This window comes from Erythrolamprus reginae, chromosome 2 (assembly GCF_031021105.1).
Source record: "Erythrolamprus reginae isolate rEryReg1 chromosome 2, rEryReg1.hap1, whole genome shotgun sequence".
Classification (NCBI taxonomy): Eukaryota; Metazoa; Chordata; class Lepidosauria; order Squamata; family Dipsadidae; genus Erythrolamprus; species Erythrolamprus reginae.
In genome coordinates this window covers 315,839,969-315,857,386 of record NC_091951.1, presented here as the reverse complement: position 1 = coordinate 315,857,386, position 17,418 = coordinate 315,839,969, and the positions used below count along the sequence as shown (strand labels likewise).

General features: G+C 40.0%; 1 protein-coding gene across 2 annotated transcripts in view; it reads right to left on the bottom strand.

The window, feature by feature from the left end:
• Positions 1–17,418, bottom strand: part of PDE8B (phosphodiesterase 8B) — a 71,149-nt gene that overhangs the window by 15,410 nt on the left and 38,321 nt on the right. For both annotated transcript variants that reach the window (XM_070743213.1, XM_070743214.1), the window contains exons 7-15: positions 16,917–16,995; positions 15,742–15,882; positions 14,436–14,524; positions 13,698–13,758; positions 12,235–12,286; positions 10,033–10,110; positions 7,855–7,931; positions 6,883–7,047; positions 1,600–1,645 (exon numbers count right to left, since the gene is read on the bottom strand). In XM_070743213.1, coding sequence (XP_070599314.1) covers positions 1,600–1,645; positions 6,883–7,047; positions 7,855–7,931; positions 10,033–10,110; positions 12,235–12,286; positions 13,698–13,758; positions 14,436–14,524; positions 15,742–15,882; positions 16,917–16,995 — 788 coding nt within the window. The remainder of the gene's footprint in view (positions 1–1,599; positions 1,646–6,882; positions 7,048–7,854; positions 7,932–10,032; positions 10,111–12,234; positions 12,287–13,697; positions 13,759–14,435; positions 14,525–15,741; positions 15,883–16,916; positions 16,996–17,418) is intronic.

Here is a 17,418-nt window from a genome sequence, read left to right as displayed (position 1 = left end):
ATGCATGTATGCGGACTGGATAGTTTAATTAAAACCCATAACTAAACTATCCAGTCCGCATGCATGCACACCATTCATACAATTTGGCCATGATAGTTGTTAATTCATGGCCCCCAGGCCTGCCGGCAAAGCCAGGTTTTTGTGGCCTTATGGAAGACCAGCAGGGTGGGAGCAGTATGGACATCGGGGGGGGGAGTTGATTCCATAGAGCTGGGGCAGCAACAGAGAAGGACCCTCCCCTGCAGTCCTGCCAACCTGCACTGCTTAGTCAACGAGACCTGGAGTAGGCCAACTCTGTGTATTCTTATTGGTCTCTGGGAGGTATGCGGCAAGAGACGGTCCCGTAAATATATACCCATTTGCTGATGAAGAGAAGCTACCCCAAAAAGACATTGGCCGAGATACTTCCTAGGTTTGGAGAGATTCCTGCAATGACTTTTGCACTTCTTTCTTCTCCATCTTACAAAGTGACTGAGGCCTATCAGTGTTGAACACATTAATGCTATCGCTTTTAGTAGGTCACTCAAAAAGTTAGTTTTTCAACTTGAATGTGTGAGAACTTTTCTACATGTGAAAATATAAAATCCACAGCATCCTTGATACTTTTTCAGTGCCGGTGATAGTGACCCCAGTGTTGCTTTAGCAAAAACCAGCTAGGTACAAGTAATAACTCGTAATTCTAGAAGAGGGAGTCTAAGGCCATCAGAACATGCAAGCAGTCTATTTAATAAAGCAATAATGAAGTTTGCGCATTGATGCAAACACAGTATTTAGAGTAATATTCAATCAGTTTTGCATACAAAATTGGAAGGTGTTAGATATCCAGACTGCATAGTTACAACTAGGTCATCCATTCAAGTGGGAAAATGGGAGGCTGATGATTGGTTAAGCCATCTGACACTCCCTATAAAAGGGGAAGCTGTCAGCTGCTGGACCTTATACATAGTTACAATTATAGTTGCATTCTATTTGATAAGAATACAGTTATCCAATCATGAAAGGGACCTGAGATGCCATAGGATTTGAGTTTCGGAAGTAGTTTGTCATGTAGTACTGAATCAAAGGCTTTACAAAAGCCTATGTAAATTGCATGTATTGTTTTACCCTCAACTCAAGTTGAACCTAGAATTAAGGCAAAATTTCCTGACAATGAGAACAATTAACCAGCGGAAAAGCTAGCCCTCAGAAGGTGTGAGTGATCCTTCCACTCACAATTTTAAAAAAGAAATTGGACTGCCATTTGTCCAGAAAGGTATAGGGTTCCCCTTGAGAGGGAATTGGATTAGAAAACCCCTAAAGTCTTTTCAAACTCTATTATTCTGTTATTTCTTGTATTACAGCAAAGCAATGAATATTTTCTGACTACTGCCCTCCAAGTAGTTTGGAGTAAAAAAGGATAAACTTATTTTTCCAAATGCTATATGAAAACTATTACATCTAAACTCTTTATGCACCAAATTCAAAAGACATGAAATAATGACATAATGAAATAAATTAAGATAATTAAAGTTTTGCATTCCTGTTTTTTTCAGCAAAATCAATTTTTCTGCAATATTAACATGAAAGAAAAAATAAAGAGGGTTTAATATAGAAACTTACTTTTAGAAAATACATAGTCATTTCCTGACAGTTTTTTCAAGCCATCCTGAAATAATAAAAAGAAGAAAAGCATTCCATATACCAAGAGAAAAAAGATGAAATTACATTTTAATAAATGTAATTTATTACAAATATTATAGTTGTTCTGCCGGCGTGTTTCAACCGCCCGTAATTACAGGGTAATTAGTCCAAGAAGACACACACCACACGATAAAAGGAAAACCCAAAAGTTTTTATAAACAGAAAAACAGAAACAGCTCCCTTTTTAAATGTCAAAGGGATTTTCTGATACACACAAGGCACAGGTGAAATGCAACCCAATTGCTCACCCAATAACTGGGAAATTGAGTCCAATTCTAAAGTCCAGAGAGTTCACACACAATCTTGAACAGCACAAAAACCACGATCTTGATGAAACAATGAATCAGATAAACTACCATGAGGCCAAAACACCAGGCTGCACTTTTATCTGTAGCACTAATTACAGCAGCCCCACCCAACCACAGGTGGACTCATTTTCTCTTGTAATAATCCTTCAGTTGTTGTCTCCTATGCATCACTCTACGCATGCATGGATGTGTCATTAACTCTTGTTCAGAATCCAGGGATGATACAGATGATTGATCTGCTCCTGGGCTGTCTGCCAAACTCCCCTCTTCCCTGTCACTCATGCTTCCTTGGTCAGAGGAGGCTTCATCAGCAGATTCCATCGGGAGCAAAACAGGCCTGCGGCATGTGGATGTTTCCCCCACATCCACCTGCACATTCCTTGGGGCAGAAACTGGGCCAGAACTAACCACAACAATAGTTAAACAGCAAGATAATGACATTTCTAATAGATACTATATGAATATGAATGTTAAAAGTAATTATAAAGTGCCTATATGTCTGGATGGGGGCCAACAAGCTCAACCCAGACAAGACTGAATGGCTGTGGGCATTTCCTCCTAAGGACTATGCGATCTGTCCGTCCATTGTTCTGGGGGGAGAATCACTGACCCCCTCAGATCGAGTCCACAACTTGGGTGTCCTCTTGGATCCACAGCTGAGCCTTGATCACCATCTCTCGGCTGTGATCAGGGGGACTTTTGCCCAGGTTCACCTGGTTTACCAGTTGCGGCCCTATTTGGACCAGGAGGCTCTATGCACAGTCCCTCAGTCCCTCATCACCTCCCGACTTGATTATTGCAATGCACTCTACATGGAGATACCCTTGAAGAGTATTCGGAGACTCCAAATGGTCCAGAATGCAGCTGCCTGAGATATCACAGGGGTACCTCGGTGCACCCATATAACACCTACGTTCCGTGAGCTCCACTGGCTTCCTATTAGTCTCCGGGCACAATTCAAGGTGTTGGTTATTACCTATAATCTCCTACATGGCTCAGGACCAGACCATTTATGGAACCGTCTCCTGCTGCATATGTCCCAGAGACCAATTAGAGCACACAGAGTTGGCCTCCTCCGGGTCTCGTCGACTAAGCAGTGCAGGTTGGTGGGACCACAGAGGAGGGCCTTCTCTGTTGCTGCCCCGGCTCTATGGAATCAACTCCCCCCCTGATGTCTATATAAGACCTGGCTTTGCCAGCAGGCCTGGGGGACCATGAATTAACAACTTTCATGGCCAAATCATATGAATGTTGCATGTTGTTGTGATTGCTAAATTTATGGGTTTTTAATTAGGGTTTTATAAATGTTTAGATTTTAAATTTGACTTCTTTTTATCATTTTGTATTTATATTGTTGCTATAAGCTGCCCTGAGTCCTTTGGGATTGGGCGGCAAAAAACCCGAATTAAATAAATACATAAATATATAAATTTTCTACATAATCTGCAAAAAAAATCACTGAAAATGCAGTGCAACCTGATTCCTACCCAATATCTAATGAATACTGCTTTATTTCCTCAAGGTTTACTAAAGGAGGTACTCCAAATTTTCGAGTAAAAATGAGAAGATAACAACTAATCTCTTCTATCACACTTCAACATTCATAAAAATAAGATGTGAGTTTGCAGAATTTTCATCACACTTTCATTTCATCTTTATTTATTTTTATTTATTTATTTATTTTGGCCAATACACAATGAGGGTTTTAGTGGGTATTTATTTATTTATTTTATTTATTATTTAGATTTGTATGCCGCCCCTCTCCGCAGACTCGGGGCGGCTCACAACAAGTGAAAAAACAATCTACAACAAATCTAAATTACTGTTTAAAAATATTTAAAAGACCCCATATTCTAAACACATATACATATAAACATACCATTCATAAATTGTATCTCCCCGGGGGAGATGTTTCAGTTCCCCCATGCCTGACGACAGAGGTGGGTCTTAAGGAGTTTACGAAAGGCAAGGAGAGTAGGGGCAGTTCTAATCTCCGGGGGGGAGCTGGTTCCAGAGGGTCGGGGCCGCCACAGTGAAGGCTCTTCCCCTGGGGCCCGCCAACCGACATTGTTTAGTTGACGGGACCTGGAGAAGGCCCACTCTGTGGGACCTAATCGGTCGCTGGGATTCGTGCGGCAGCAGGCGGTCTCGGAGATATTCTGGTCCAGTGCCATGAAGGGCTTTAAAGGTCATAACCAACACTTTGAATTGTGACCGGAAGTTGATCGGCAACCAATGCAGACTGCGGAGTGTTGGTGAAACATGGGCATACCTACGTAAGCCCATGACTGCTCTCGCAGCTGCATTCTGCACGATCTGAAGTTTCCGAACACTTTTCAAAGGTAGCCCCATGTAGAGAGCATTACAGTAGTCGAACCTCGAGGTGATGAGGGCATGAGTGACTGTGAATAAGGGAGAGACCTCGGAGTCGACCTCTGGCCCCCCACTAACACCGACTGCGACCGACCGGAGAGGTAGGAGGAGAACCACTGGAGAACAGTGCCTCCCACCCCCAACCCCTCCAGCCGGTGCAGAAGGATACCATGGTCGATGGTATCGAAAGCCGCTGAGAGGTCAAGAAGCACCAGGACAGAGGATAAACCCCTGTCCCGGGCCCGCCAGAGATCATCCATCAACGCGACCAAAGCAGTTTCCATGCTGTAACCGGGCCTGAAACCCAACTGCTGGAGACCTAGATAATCGGCTTCTTCCAAGGACCGTTGGAGCTGGAGTGCCACCACCTTCTCGACAACCTTCCCCATAAAGGGAAGGTTGGAGACTGGCCGGTAGTTATTAAGTACGGCTGGGTCCAGGGAAGGCTTCTTGAGGAGGGGGCACACAAGCGCCTCTTTATAGGATGATGGAAAGGATCCCCTCCCCAAGGAAGCGTTGATAATCTCCTGGACCCAGCTCCGTGTCACCTCCCTGCCGGCCGAGACCAGCCAGGAGGGATACGGATCCAGTAAACAGGTGGTGGAACTCACAGCTCCAATGGCCTTGTCCACTTCATCAGGTGTCACCAGATCAAACTCTTCCCAGACAGGTGGACAAGTACGGGCCCCAGTCACCTCGACTGACTCGTTGTCAGCCGACTCTGTTTTCCAATTGGAGAAGAGGTCCGCCCGAATCTGAGCGATTTTATCAGCGAAAAACGTGTTAAAGTCCTCGGCACTACTCTGTAAGGGCTCCCCAGTTCCCCCCTGGTTAAGAAGGGAGCGGGTCACCCTAAACAGAGCGGCCGGGCGGGATTCCGCTGATGCAATCAAGGCGGCATGATATGCGCATCTTGCCGCCTTGAGCGCCACTTTGTAAGTCTTAATAAAAGCTCTTACAAGTGTTCAATCGGATTCAGACTTGCTCTTCCTCCATCGCTTCTCTAGACGTCTCTTCTGGCGTTTCAACTCCCGGAGCTCCTCGTTGAACCATGTATATATCTATATACACATAGTAAAATACATGATGAAGGTTATAGAGGAGATACTCATAGTAAAATATATCTAAGAAATAATAGAAAAGAAGGTATAGTAATAGAACACATCAGTGAAAGAATAGAAGAAGAGATATAGGAATAGAAGAGAGGTATAGGAGATATAGGAGAGCAATAGGACAGGGGACAGAAGGCACTCTAGTGCACTTGTACTCGCCCCTTACTGACCTCTTAGGAATCTGGATAGGTCAACCGTAGATAATCTAAGGGTAAAGTGTTGGGGGTTTGGAGATGACACTATGGAGTCCAGTAATGAGTTCCACACTTTGACAACTCGGTTACTGAAGTCATATTTTTTACAGTCAAGTTTGGAGCTGTTAATATTAAGTTTAAATCTGTTGTGTGCTCTTATGTTGTTGTGGTTGAAGCTGAAGTAGTCGCCGACAGGCAGGACGTTGCAGCATATGATCTTGTGGGCAATACTTAGATCTTGTTTAAGGCGTCTTAGTTCTAAACTTTCTAGGCCCAGGATTGAAAGTCTAGTCTCGTAGGGTATTCTATTTCGAGTGGAGGAGTGAAGGGCTCTTCTGGTGAAGTATCTTTGGACATTTTCAAGGGTGTTAATGTCTGAGATGCGATATGGGTTCCAAACAGATGAGCTGTATTCGAGGATGGGTCTGGCAAAAGTTTTGTAAGCTCTGGTAAGTAGTGTGAGATTGCCAGACCAATCTGTTTTTATGATTAATCTAGAAGAGGTCTCTCATAACATTTTATTCTCCTTATGGACAAGAATCTAAAACTATTTCTCCTGCAATGACTACAACTGCTTTCTTTTATATTTTTCGGACTATAAGATGCACCAGCGTATAAGACGCACCAAGATTTCAAAGAGGTAAGTAAGAAAAAAAAGGTTTTGTCCTTCCTGGAGCTCTCTGTAAGTTTCCCAAACCCTCTGTGCACCCCATTTTTCAGAAAAATTGACTCGGTTTTCACTCATTTTTTGCAAAAATGAGTGGGCAGATGGTTGAGGAGGCCTCTTGAGGCTGGGGGAAACGCAACCCCCTCTTTTTTTGCAAAAAAAGGCCCTTTTTTGGCTGGGTGGGTTTTTTTGCATAAATGAAGGTGTTTTTGCCTTCCCCCAGCCCCCCAGGAACATACGGCAAGCCACCCAAACCTTCTGCGCATCCCATTTTTATAAAAAATAGACCCATTTTTGCAAAAAAAATGGGTCTATTTTTTATAAAAATGGCATGTCTGGTAGGGCCTTCCGAAGGTCAAAACTAGCTGTATTCAGTGTATAAGACGCACCAACATTTCCACCCTCCTTTAGGGGAAAAAGGTGCATCTTATACTATGAAAAATATGGTACATTTCTTTTTTAGTATGTTTTTAATGGTAGAGATGTACAGCAAAAGGACCCCAATTTTATAGTGAAACCAATGAAGTCATTTATGTCTCTTTACTCACAGTCATCAGACCTCCGACAAGATCACTAGTATGAGGGTCGTCGTCTTTGGTTCCTAACTGTGGAGAATAAAGTTCTGTTGTTCGTAAGATTTCCAACACTCTGTCCAAAGCTTCTGCTACAGTCACAGGACTATTCTCTTGAGCTGAATTGATTATATTTATAACCTGTAGGATTACAAATGGAAAGGAAATAACAAGGGCCATTGTTGATTTGAATCCAGTGTATTTGCATACTGAGTTATCACTGTAAAAGAACTATGAACCCAATAAAGGAGTTGGCTTTTAAAATGATTAATTCTTCAATCAATTAAATGTTTTTAAAAATTTGCATATTTTATATCCCTCGTATCCTGGACAAAAACGTTTTCAACTCCTACTCTCAAAACGTCGCTACAGAGCACTGCACACCCAGACAACGAGACACAAGATCGGTTTTTCCCCAAATGCCATCACTCTGCTAAACAAAAAATTCCCTCAACTCTGTCAAACTTTTTACTAAGTCTGCACTTCTATTTCTACTAGTTTTTCTCATCATTCCTATTACTCATTTCTTCCCACCTATGACTGTATGACTGTAATTTGTTGCTTGTATCCTTAAGATTTTTATTAATATTGTTTCCTCATTGCTTATTTGACCCCTATGACAATCATTAAGTTTTGTACCTCATGATTCTTGACAAATGTATGGGGTTTTTTTATGTACACTGAGAGCAGATGCACCAAAGACAAATTCCTTGTGTTTCCAATCACACTTGGCCAATAAATAATTCTATTAAAAATTCATTACATTGACTTTTTGTGAAACAACCAACAATTTATAAATAGATACTCTTATTTATGGTAGATCTCAACATCTCTCTATGACAAGAATTGATATTCCAATAAGTATAATGAAAATAGATGTGCTCATTTTTTTATTTTGCAAAGGATTGTTGATGTATAAAATGACATCAGAAAGTCTTGGCCTCATACCTTTGTAATTGGAGCTTCTATTGTCATGGAGTGGATTCTTGCTATAGATGAATATCGGTGATTCTGTAAACTTGTTGCTGCATTAAAAGGAAAAGAATTAAGCTTTTTAAAAAGGCTACTTGAAAAATTTAAAAACACTACTCTCTTATACGTTGCATTGTTTTAAATTAGACTGTTCCAAATAATATGTTCTTACGTTTATGTTGCATATTTTTATTTATTTTGTCAAACAATTACTGTATAGGGTGGTAATTTGTACAAATAAAACATTAGATAAGTAATGATAAAAAGTAACAAAGAAGATAATAGGACAGGGACAGTAGGCACAATGGTGTACTTATGCACACCCCTTACAGACCTCTTAGAAAGGGGGAGATGTCAATTGTAGTCTAAGATTAAAGGTTTTGGGCTTAGGAGTAGAAACCACAGTCAGGTAGTGCATTCCAGGTGTTGATTACTCTGTTGCTGAAGTCGTACTTTTGCAGGCAAGTTTGAAGCGGTTGACATTTAGTTTAAATTGATTTTGTGCTCGTGTGTTGTTGCAGTTGAAGGTGAAATAGTCGTTAACAGGTAGGACATTTTGGTATATGATTTTATGAACTATAGTTAAGTTGGAACTTAATTTAGCTTATATAGGTAGTTCTCCCCTATCGACTGCTGGTTTTGTGACTGTTCAAAGTTATGATAGTGTTGAAAAAAGAGATTTATGAGCACTCCTTGAAGATGTACAGAAGAGAGCAACCAAAATGATAAAGGGACTAGAAACCAAGACATACGAAGAGAGGTTACTGGAACTGGGCATGGATAGTCTAGCGAAAAGGAGGGCCAGGGGGGACATGATGACTGTATACAGGTACCTAAGGGGTTGCCATAGACAGGAAGGAGTCACATTATTTTCCAGGGCACCAGCAGGCCAGACCAGGAGCAATGGATGGAAACTGACCAAGGAGAGATTCAACTTTGAAATAAGGAGGGATGTCCTGACGATGACGGTGATCAACCAATGGAATGGCCTGCCAGCAGAAGTTGTGAACGCCCCAACACTCAACATATTCAAGAGGAATTGGACTGCCACCTGACTGGGGTGGTTTAGGATTCCTGCTTGAGCAGGGGATTGGACTAGATCAGTGTTTCCCAACCTTGGCAACTTGAAGATATCTGGACTTCGCTGCCTGGGGAATTCTGGGAGTTGAAGTCCAAATATCTTCAAGTTGCCAAGATTGGGAAACACTGGACTAGATGACCTACAAGGTCCCTTTCAACTCAAATAAATGAATAAATGAATGAATGAATGAATGAATGATAGAAAGAAGGAAGGAAGGAAGAAAGAAAGAAAGGAAGGAAGGAAGAAAGAAAGAAAGAAAGAAAGAAAGAAAGAAAGAAAGAAAGAAAGAGGCCTTTGCAGCATCCCTTTAAATATGTGACTGCAATACAGGCATTTGGCAACCGATATATACTGTAGTACCTCTAGATACGAGCTGCTCTACATGCGAGTATTTCCAGATACGAGCTAGGAGGGGAGAGATATTTCTGTTCTACTCCCGAGCTGAAATTCAGGATGCGAGCCGAGCGTCACTAGGTGGCGCAAGAATCCTTGCTTTTGGTTAGAATCCTTGCTTTTGGTTATCTCAGAGGGGGGGAAAGTTATTTGTTCCAGAATACGAGTTGCCTCGAGAGACAAGCTCCCTTATGGAACGAATTATGCTCGTATCTAGGGGTACTACTGTATTTATGTTGGCTACAGAATCCTGGGGTCATGTGATCATCATTTGCAACCTTCACTGCCAGTTTCCCAGAAGCAAAGTCAGTGGGGAAGTCAGCAATGACTTGCTCAATGACCAAGGGCGATTCATTTAAGGACCGCAGCTGAATGTCATAAATCAGGTGTGGTAACATGACATTTCACTTTGCAATCTGTGTTGCTGAGTGGCAGAATTGCTAGTCCTAATTGTGGTCGGTACAAGAGGACTACCTGTATAATTAAAAAATAAGAAATTGCCCATTTCCCCCCATTGTTTAAACTTATCCTGCCTCTTCCTGCTATTCAATAGCCAAGACAGTTGGAAAAAGATTATAAAATATTAAATCAAATGCCAGTTACTTAAACCATCAATTGCAGTTCTCTTTAACATAGGGCTCTGTAGGGATATATCCTGTATACAGTATTTCATTTCTTACCATCACTACTTTGAGAAGATATTGATTTAGTATCAATGGATTCTTTCCTCCTCTTCTTGCATCTGAAGGAGTGAGAATCTATAAATGTTAAAGGAAGGATTTTAAAATGAGTGGGATTTATTTTCACAGCCACATTTTGTCCCCATATTAAAAGACTTAGAAGTGTATATTTTTTCTTTTTTCTGTATTACTAATATTTTGTTTCTTCCTTTTCTTTTTGTATAAGTATATAATATTTTAAAATATAAAGAAATTATAATTATTAAGTTTAATATTAAAAATATAGAGTTAAATTCAATAAGAATGTAATTTACACGTATGGCATTTCTGCATTGATCTGATAACAGGGTTTTTTATATTTCTGTATTAGTAAGACTTCTACGGCAAGCGGAGCAATGGTAGCTCCTTAAATGTTTAATGTTGTATGTCTTTGTCTTTTTGAAAAACAATAAAAATATTTAATAAAAAAAATAAAAGACTGACTAATTGCCTCCCAACTACAGATCAGAAATTTAAAAATGAACCCTTCCTCAGTTAAATAGAAAACGATAACAGAAACAAACTAACCAACACTTTCTTTTTCCAACTGTCTTGGCTATTGAATGGCAGAATAAGTTAAACAATGGAAAAAATACTTTCAAACCCAATTTTACTCCTGCCTTATTTTATGCTAAAATTGATTTGATTTAATGATAATATGTTGTTTAAAAAACCCTATCAGAGAATAACTAGGAATATATTGAGCCCATGAGTTTATATATGCATTATTTTATATCTTATTTCTAAATGAGTGGTATTTAGCCACAATACACACACCCCGCACTCTCAGTCTGTGTGCATTTATAACATTCTTATGGTCATCTATTTCATGCAGGTGTCTCTACACAATTTATAGGATTAAAAATAAGAAATCCCCCCAACACAACCTGTTTGATACCCAACAATTGCTGCCAGCCTGCTTTCCATTGAGGACTTGTATACTGCACGAGTCAAAAAGAGGGCGGGGAAAATATTTACTGACCCCTCGCATCCTGGACACAAACTGTTTCAACTCCTACCCTCAAAACGTCGCTACAGAGCACTGCACACCAAGACAACTAGACACAAGAACAGTTTCTTCCCCAACACCATCACTCTACTAAACAAATAATTCCCTCAACACTGTCAAACTTTTTACTAAATCTGCACTTCTATTCCTACTAGTTTTTCTCATCATTCCTATCACTCATTTCCTCCCACTTAGGACTGTATGACTGTAACTTGTTGCTTGTATCCTGAGATTTTTATTAATATTGTTTCTTCATTGCTTATTTGACCCCTATGACAATCATTAAGTGTTGTACCATATGATACTTGACAAATGTATCTTTTTCTTTTATGCACGCTGAGAGCATCTGCACCAAGACAAATTCCTTGTGTGTCCAATCACACCAGGCCAATAAAATTATATTCTATTCTATTCTACTCTATTCTACTCTGTTCTAATCAATCAACAATTAAGCATCCATACTAGCAGAGCTTCAGTTCCACCTGCCCCAATATAAAAGACTAAAAAGATTAGAGCCACCCAATGTTTTGAAGATGGAAGAGTTCCACAGAGCAGGGACAGCAGTGAAAATGCATTATTCCAGGATGCAATGAGAGGGCACACGCCCAATGTATCTGGTGAGGTTGGCAGAAACACTAGTAGAAGTAAATAAATGGCCTGGCCCTATGCCACACAATCATAATCTATGACAGGGGGGGTCAAACTCAATGTCATCAGGGCTGTGGTTGACCTCAGGGGGCTGGGTATGCATGGTCAACTGAGTGGGCGTGGTCAACTGGTGGGTGTGGCCAGCTTTATGCCATGTTTCCTCTGTGTATTGAATAGACTGGGCTGGAGTCATGATGGCCCAATGCTTCCTCTTCATCTTGGGTAGACTGGGCCAAAGCAGATTGACCGGATTGAAGCCATACTAGTCTGACGTTTCCTCTTTGCATTGGGTAGACTGGGCCAAAGCGACATGGGTCAGATCTGACTGAGGGGGGTGCACATGCACAGGGGGAGTGTCATATGTGTATTGCGTTATGGATGCGGGCTTGCAGGCACTTTTAGTACGCAATGACAAAAAGATTAGCTGTCACTGATATAAATCATCCTTCAGCCAAATAGTAAGACTGGTTCTGATTCTTCAAATAATAGAAAGACTATTTTCTAACCTGATTGAAATTGATCTCCTGTGCACTTTTCATCATGATGTATCCTGTAAGTCTTAAGTTATATAAAAAAAGGAAACACAAAAGAGACACATGAGCTCCCGTTCTAATAGCTAGATAAAGACCTGCTACAAAGCGTATTTAGCAGTGACAATCCCTTTACTTTCTTAATCAAAAACTATTGAAGGCCATAAAAAACATTTTTTTTCAGACAGATAGAACTTGGAGATTGTTCAGGAAAAACTGACTTTGTCTTCTATCAGTTTTCTTGGTGGGATGTCAAAGAAAAAAATAAGTTATTGTTGGATGCCAAGGGTTTCCCATCTCTACTACCCTGTTTCCCTGAAAATAAGTCATCCCCGAAAGTAAGACACAGGAGAGGTTTCATAGAATTGCCTAATATAAGGCATCCCCCGAAAGTAAGACGTAGGAGATGTTTCATTTCGCAGCGTTCCTGAACAGAACATATATAACACTGCTGTTCATAAATTGCATCCCAAAACGCTGCATCAATAAGATTTAAAACACATCCAACACGCATCTAACATGTGCCTGTGTGTTTGGATGCGTTTTTGCTGCAGCAGGATACAGAATACAATCCATTGGGAAAAAATAAGACATCCCCTGAAAATAAGACGTAGCACATCTTTGGGAGCAAAAATTAATACAAGAAGCTGTCTTATTTTCGGGGAAACACGGTATATAGATTACTTGAGCTTATATCAATCTATCAGCTGTTATCTCTGTTTAGCTACTCCCTTATTGCATTGGAACTGAATGACTATAACAGTATAATTGAATTACCATAACTTTCCACTCCAAAACAGAGAAATTTGAATCTAATTTGCTGTATTTGATAAGACATAGACATAGGAGAGGCTGCTAAAATAAATACTACTACTACTACTACTACTAATAATAATAATAATAATAATAATAATAATAATAGTAATAACTGATTAATTTGCATGCCGCCCCTCTCCGAAGATTCGGGGTGGCTCACAACAATAACAACAATGTAACAAATCTAATATCATCTTTCCAAGCAGCAAATGTTCACTGCAGGGGTAAAATGCTCCCTGTTAGCTCGTGCCTGTCATTTGCCAGAGAGCCGGTCATGAAGGGAGCACGAGGCTCCGCCCACCTGCCTGGATGCTGCCATTTGGGTTCTTTTGCCCTCTATGCATGCACAGAATGCTTTGCACATGCGCAGATGATAAAAGAACCCAAATGGCAGCATCCGGGCAGATGGGCGGAACCTCGCGCTCCCTTCATGACTGGCTCTCCAACAACCAACAGGCATGAGCGAACAGGAAGTATTTCAACCTTGGTTCACTGTCAAAAGATCCTTTTTATGATAATGTGATTTCACATTTGTATTTTAAGTTATACATAATTTAAAACTTTGGAAACTTCCAGTAGTTAATAAGAAGTCAACAAACAATTGTGCAAAAGGAAAATCATACCTGCTTGTTTCTATCATTGCTGCAACACAGTTTTTTGATAGATACAAAATGTCGAATTTTTCTATGAAAACAAAAAGAATCCATTATTATCAAATGCAATATAGAAAAAAATCTAGATCCAATTAGTTTATTGCATTGCTGTATTTATTACTTTTGGCAGTTATTGAGATCATTCTATAAAACATCCATAGCTTATCATCGGCACACACTAATATTGGTGTGAGGAAAAAAGGGATGAAGAACACAAGATGATTTTCCATTAGAATCCTGTACATGCAGAGCAGGTACACGTACCATTAGAGGTGTCAAACTCGCGACTTCATACTGCAATCATGTGATGTATCACAATCTTTTCCCCTTCGCTAAAATGGGGTGGGCAGTGTGTGATGTATCCGGCCTGCGGGCTGCAAGTTTGACACCTCTAATGTAAAGCAACTGATGGTAACAAAACTCTGCCTAATGCTGCAACAGAAACTTCTGTCATTTCATTGAATGAGATAAATGGTATTTAATTTGTATAAAATTTGTAACATGCCTGAGATAATCAAATCCTAAACTTCTAATTTCAATTTAGCAAAAGGTATTGGTGCTACTTATCCCTGGTTGGATGTAAAACAAAGAGAAACCATGTCAACAGAACTTGATCCAAGAGGCAATCTTATCACTTATAAATATGATAAATAAACTTGATACACATCACTTATAGTCAATGCATTTATTTTTAATTAACACACTTACCCTCCTTGACCTGTCACGGGTGTTATCTTAACATGCTGCTGGATATTATCGCCTGATTTTCTTCGAGCGTAATAAACTCCTTGCCATTCCTAAAAAGCCAAGTGAAACCAGAATTTTTTAAAAAGAAGTCAATCTGCCTTACTAAAAGTAATAATAACCAGTTGTGACCCTATTTGGACCGGGAGTCACTGCTCACAGTCACTCATGCCCTCATCACCTCGAGGCTCAACTACTGTAACGCTCTCTACATGGGGCTACCTTTGAAAAGTGTTCGGAAACTTCAGATCGTGCAGAATGCAGCTGCGAGAGCAGTCATGGGCTTCCCAAAGTATGCCCATGTTACACCAACACTCCGCAGTCTGTATTGGTTGCCGATCAGTCTCTGGTCACAATTCAAAGTGTTGGTTATGACCTATAAAGCCCTTCATGGCACTGGACCAGATTATCTCAGAGACCGCCTTCTGCCACACGAATCCCAGCGACCAGTTAGGTCCCACAGAGTGGGTCTTCTTCGGGTCCCGTCAACTAAACAATGCTGCTTGGCGGGACCCAGGGGAAGAACCTTCTCTGTGGCGGCCCCGGCCCTCTGGAACCAACTCCCCCCAGAAATTAGAATTGCCCCCACTCTCCTTGCCTTCCGTGAGCTACTTAAAACCCACCTCTGCCGCCAGGCATGGGAGAATTAAGATACTCTTTCCCCCACGGCCTTTACAATTTTATGCATGGTATGTCTGTATGTATGTTTGGTTTTTTTATATTAATGGGTTTTTAATCGTTTTTATTATTGGATTATTATTGTACGCTGTCTTATTATTGCTGTTAGCCGCCCCGAGTCTCCGGAGAGGGGCGGCATACAAATCCAATCAATCAATCAATCAATCAATCAATAAAATCTGTTGCAGTTCTTCCCTAGGTGATATCCACAAAGTTACCGTCTAGTCTTTCTCAGTCAGGTGGCCTTTCATGCAGCATGCCATATTCATACTGTACCACACATACAGAGAATCATAGATTTTCTAATTTTAAAAAAAACACAAGAAAGTCCAGTTGCCACCTGAAAAAACATATTCGGGACAACCATGACCTGGGTCACTGAGAATCTCCGTAGACTTATAGAGATGAAAGTGTTCATGGACAACATTGAGTCCAACCTTCTACTCCGAGTTAAAACATCCATGGCAAATAACTACCCCAGTCTCTGCCTAACCCTCTCTAGTAAAGAAGATTCCAGTGATTTTTCATATTGAGATCGTAAAAAATTGATTACATTAAAGAATGCAAAAAGCATTGTGTATTTATCACCCACTTTTCCTCTTTTGATGCATGTATTGATTGTATCTAACAGATCTGCGTGGTTTCTGTCACTTTTTGGAAGCTCTGTCAGTTCTTTCCCTATTAACTCTCCCTTCTGGTAGCCCATCATCTCTTCAAAGGCTGGATTAACATACTGTAAAAAAATAATAATGAAATGAAGTTTACAAGCAACTACAGAAAATTTAAAATAAAATTTTGATAAATTTCATATTCTGTTTGCACAATCTCAGGGTGGGAAACCTCCAAGGCAAATGCTTAAATAGAAAGGCTTTGCTTTGTATTTGCTCACTGCAAATGTACCAATAGAAAAGAGTTCCAAAATAAATTACAGAAAACTTCTGTTTGAGGTCCTCAAACTTTTCAACTTTAAGACTTGTGGACTTCAACTTCCAGAATTCTCCATCCAGCATAGAATTGACAGTTGAAGTTCACAAAACTTAAAGTTGAAAAGTCTGAGGACCTCCCTAGACAAATAATTGCATTGGCATCCTCCAGTCTCGAAAGACCACGGTATCATGCTCTGGATTCCCCAGAGTATGAAGCCTGGGTAGGTTAATATGGAGGACAAACAATATCTAAACAGAATTTACAAATACAGTGTTCCCTCGATTTTCGCGGGGGATGCGTTCCAAGACCGCCCGCGAAAGTCGAATTTCCGCGAAGTAGAGATGCAAAAGTAAATACACCATTTTTGGCTATGGACAGTATCACAAGCCATCCTTTAACACTTTAAACCCCTAAATTACCATTTCCCATTCCCTTAACAATAATATACTCACCATTATTACTGGCACTCACCATTGAATAAGACACTTAGTGATCCTGATATTTATAAACATAATTATTTATTAACAATAATTGGTTTTTTGTTATTGATTTGCAAAAATTATTAGTTTGGTGATGACGTATGAGGTCATCAGGCGGGAAAAACCATGGTATAGAAAAAAACCCGTGAAGTATTTTTTAATTAATATTTTTTGAAAAACCGTGGTATAGGCTATTCGCGAAGTTTGAATCCGCGAAAATCGAGGGAACACTGTAATATCTAAACAGAATTTATACCTTTGTGCATATACTATAGGCAAAAGTGGTGATTCTTCCCTTTATTAGTTTAAAGTAACATTGATAAATGAATTTTCTAAGGGCAGTTGTGCTTTTTTTCCATACCTGAATAATATGATCTTCACTAGTTATTTCTATTGCTTCATGACAGTGTTCCAGTGCAGTGAACACTGAATTGCAAGCCCTGTAATTAATCAATAAATAGAAACTATTAGAATCTGTGATGGAACAATTCAGGATGCTATGACTGATTAATTCCTATGCAAATCCATGGAAATCCATCACCTTCCTGCAAAAATATACTTTTTAGAATATATTAGTTTACCAACTATGCAACATTAATGTCATTAATAAATGAATGATATACTATTGCAGTAATATAAATAGATCCCACTTCCCATATAAAATTATAATTTTTATTTGGCAGGAGGAAAGAAATCAGAAAGGCATGGTCTTAACACAATTATTGCCAGATGTTTCCTCAAATGTATTACATAGGCATGCTTTTATTCATGTCACAATTTGCATCTTGCCTGAGTGTGGAGATCCAGTCATCAGTCTACCTTTGCAATCTAACACAAAGTGGTACTTTGTGGGGAAAATGTTT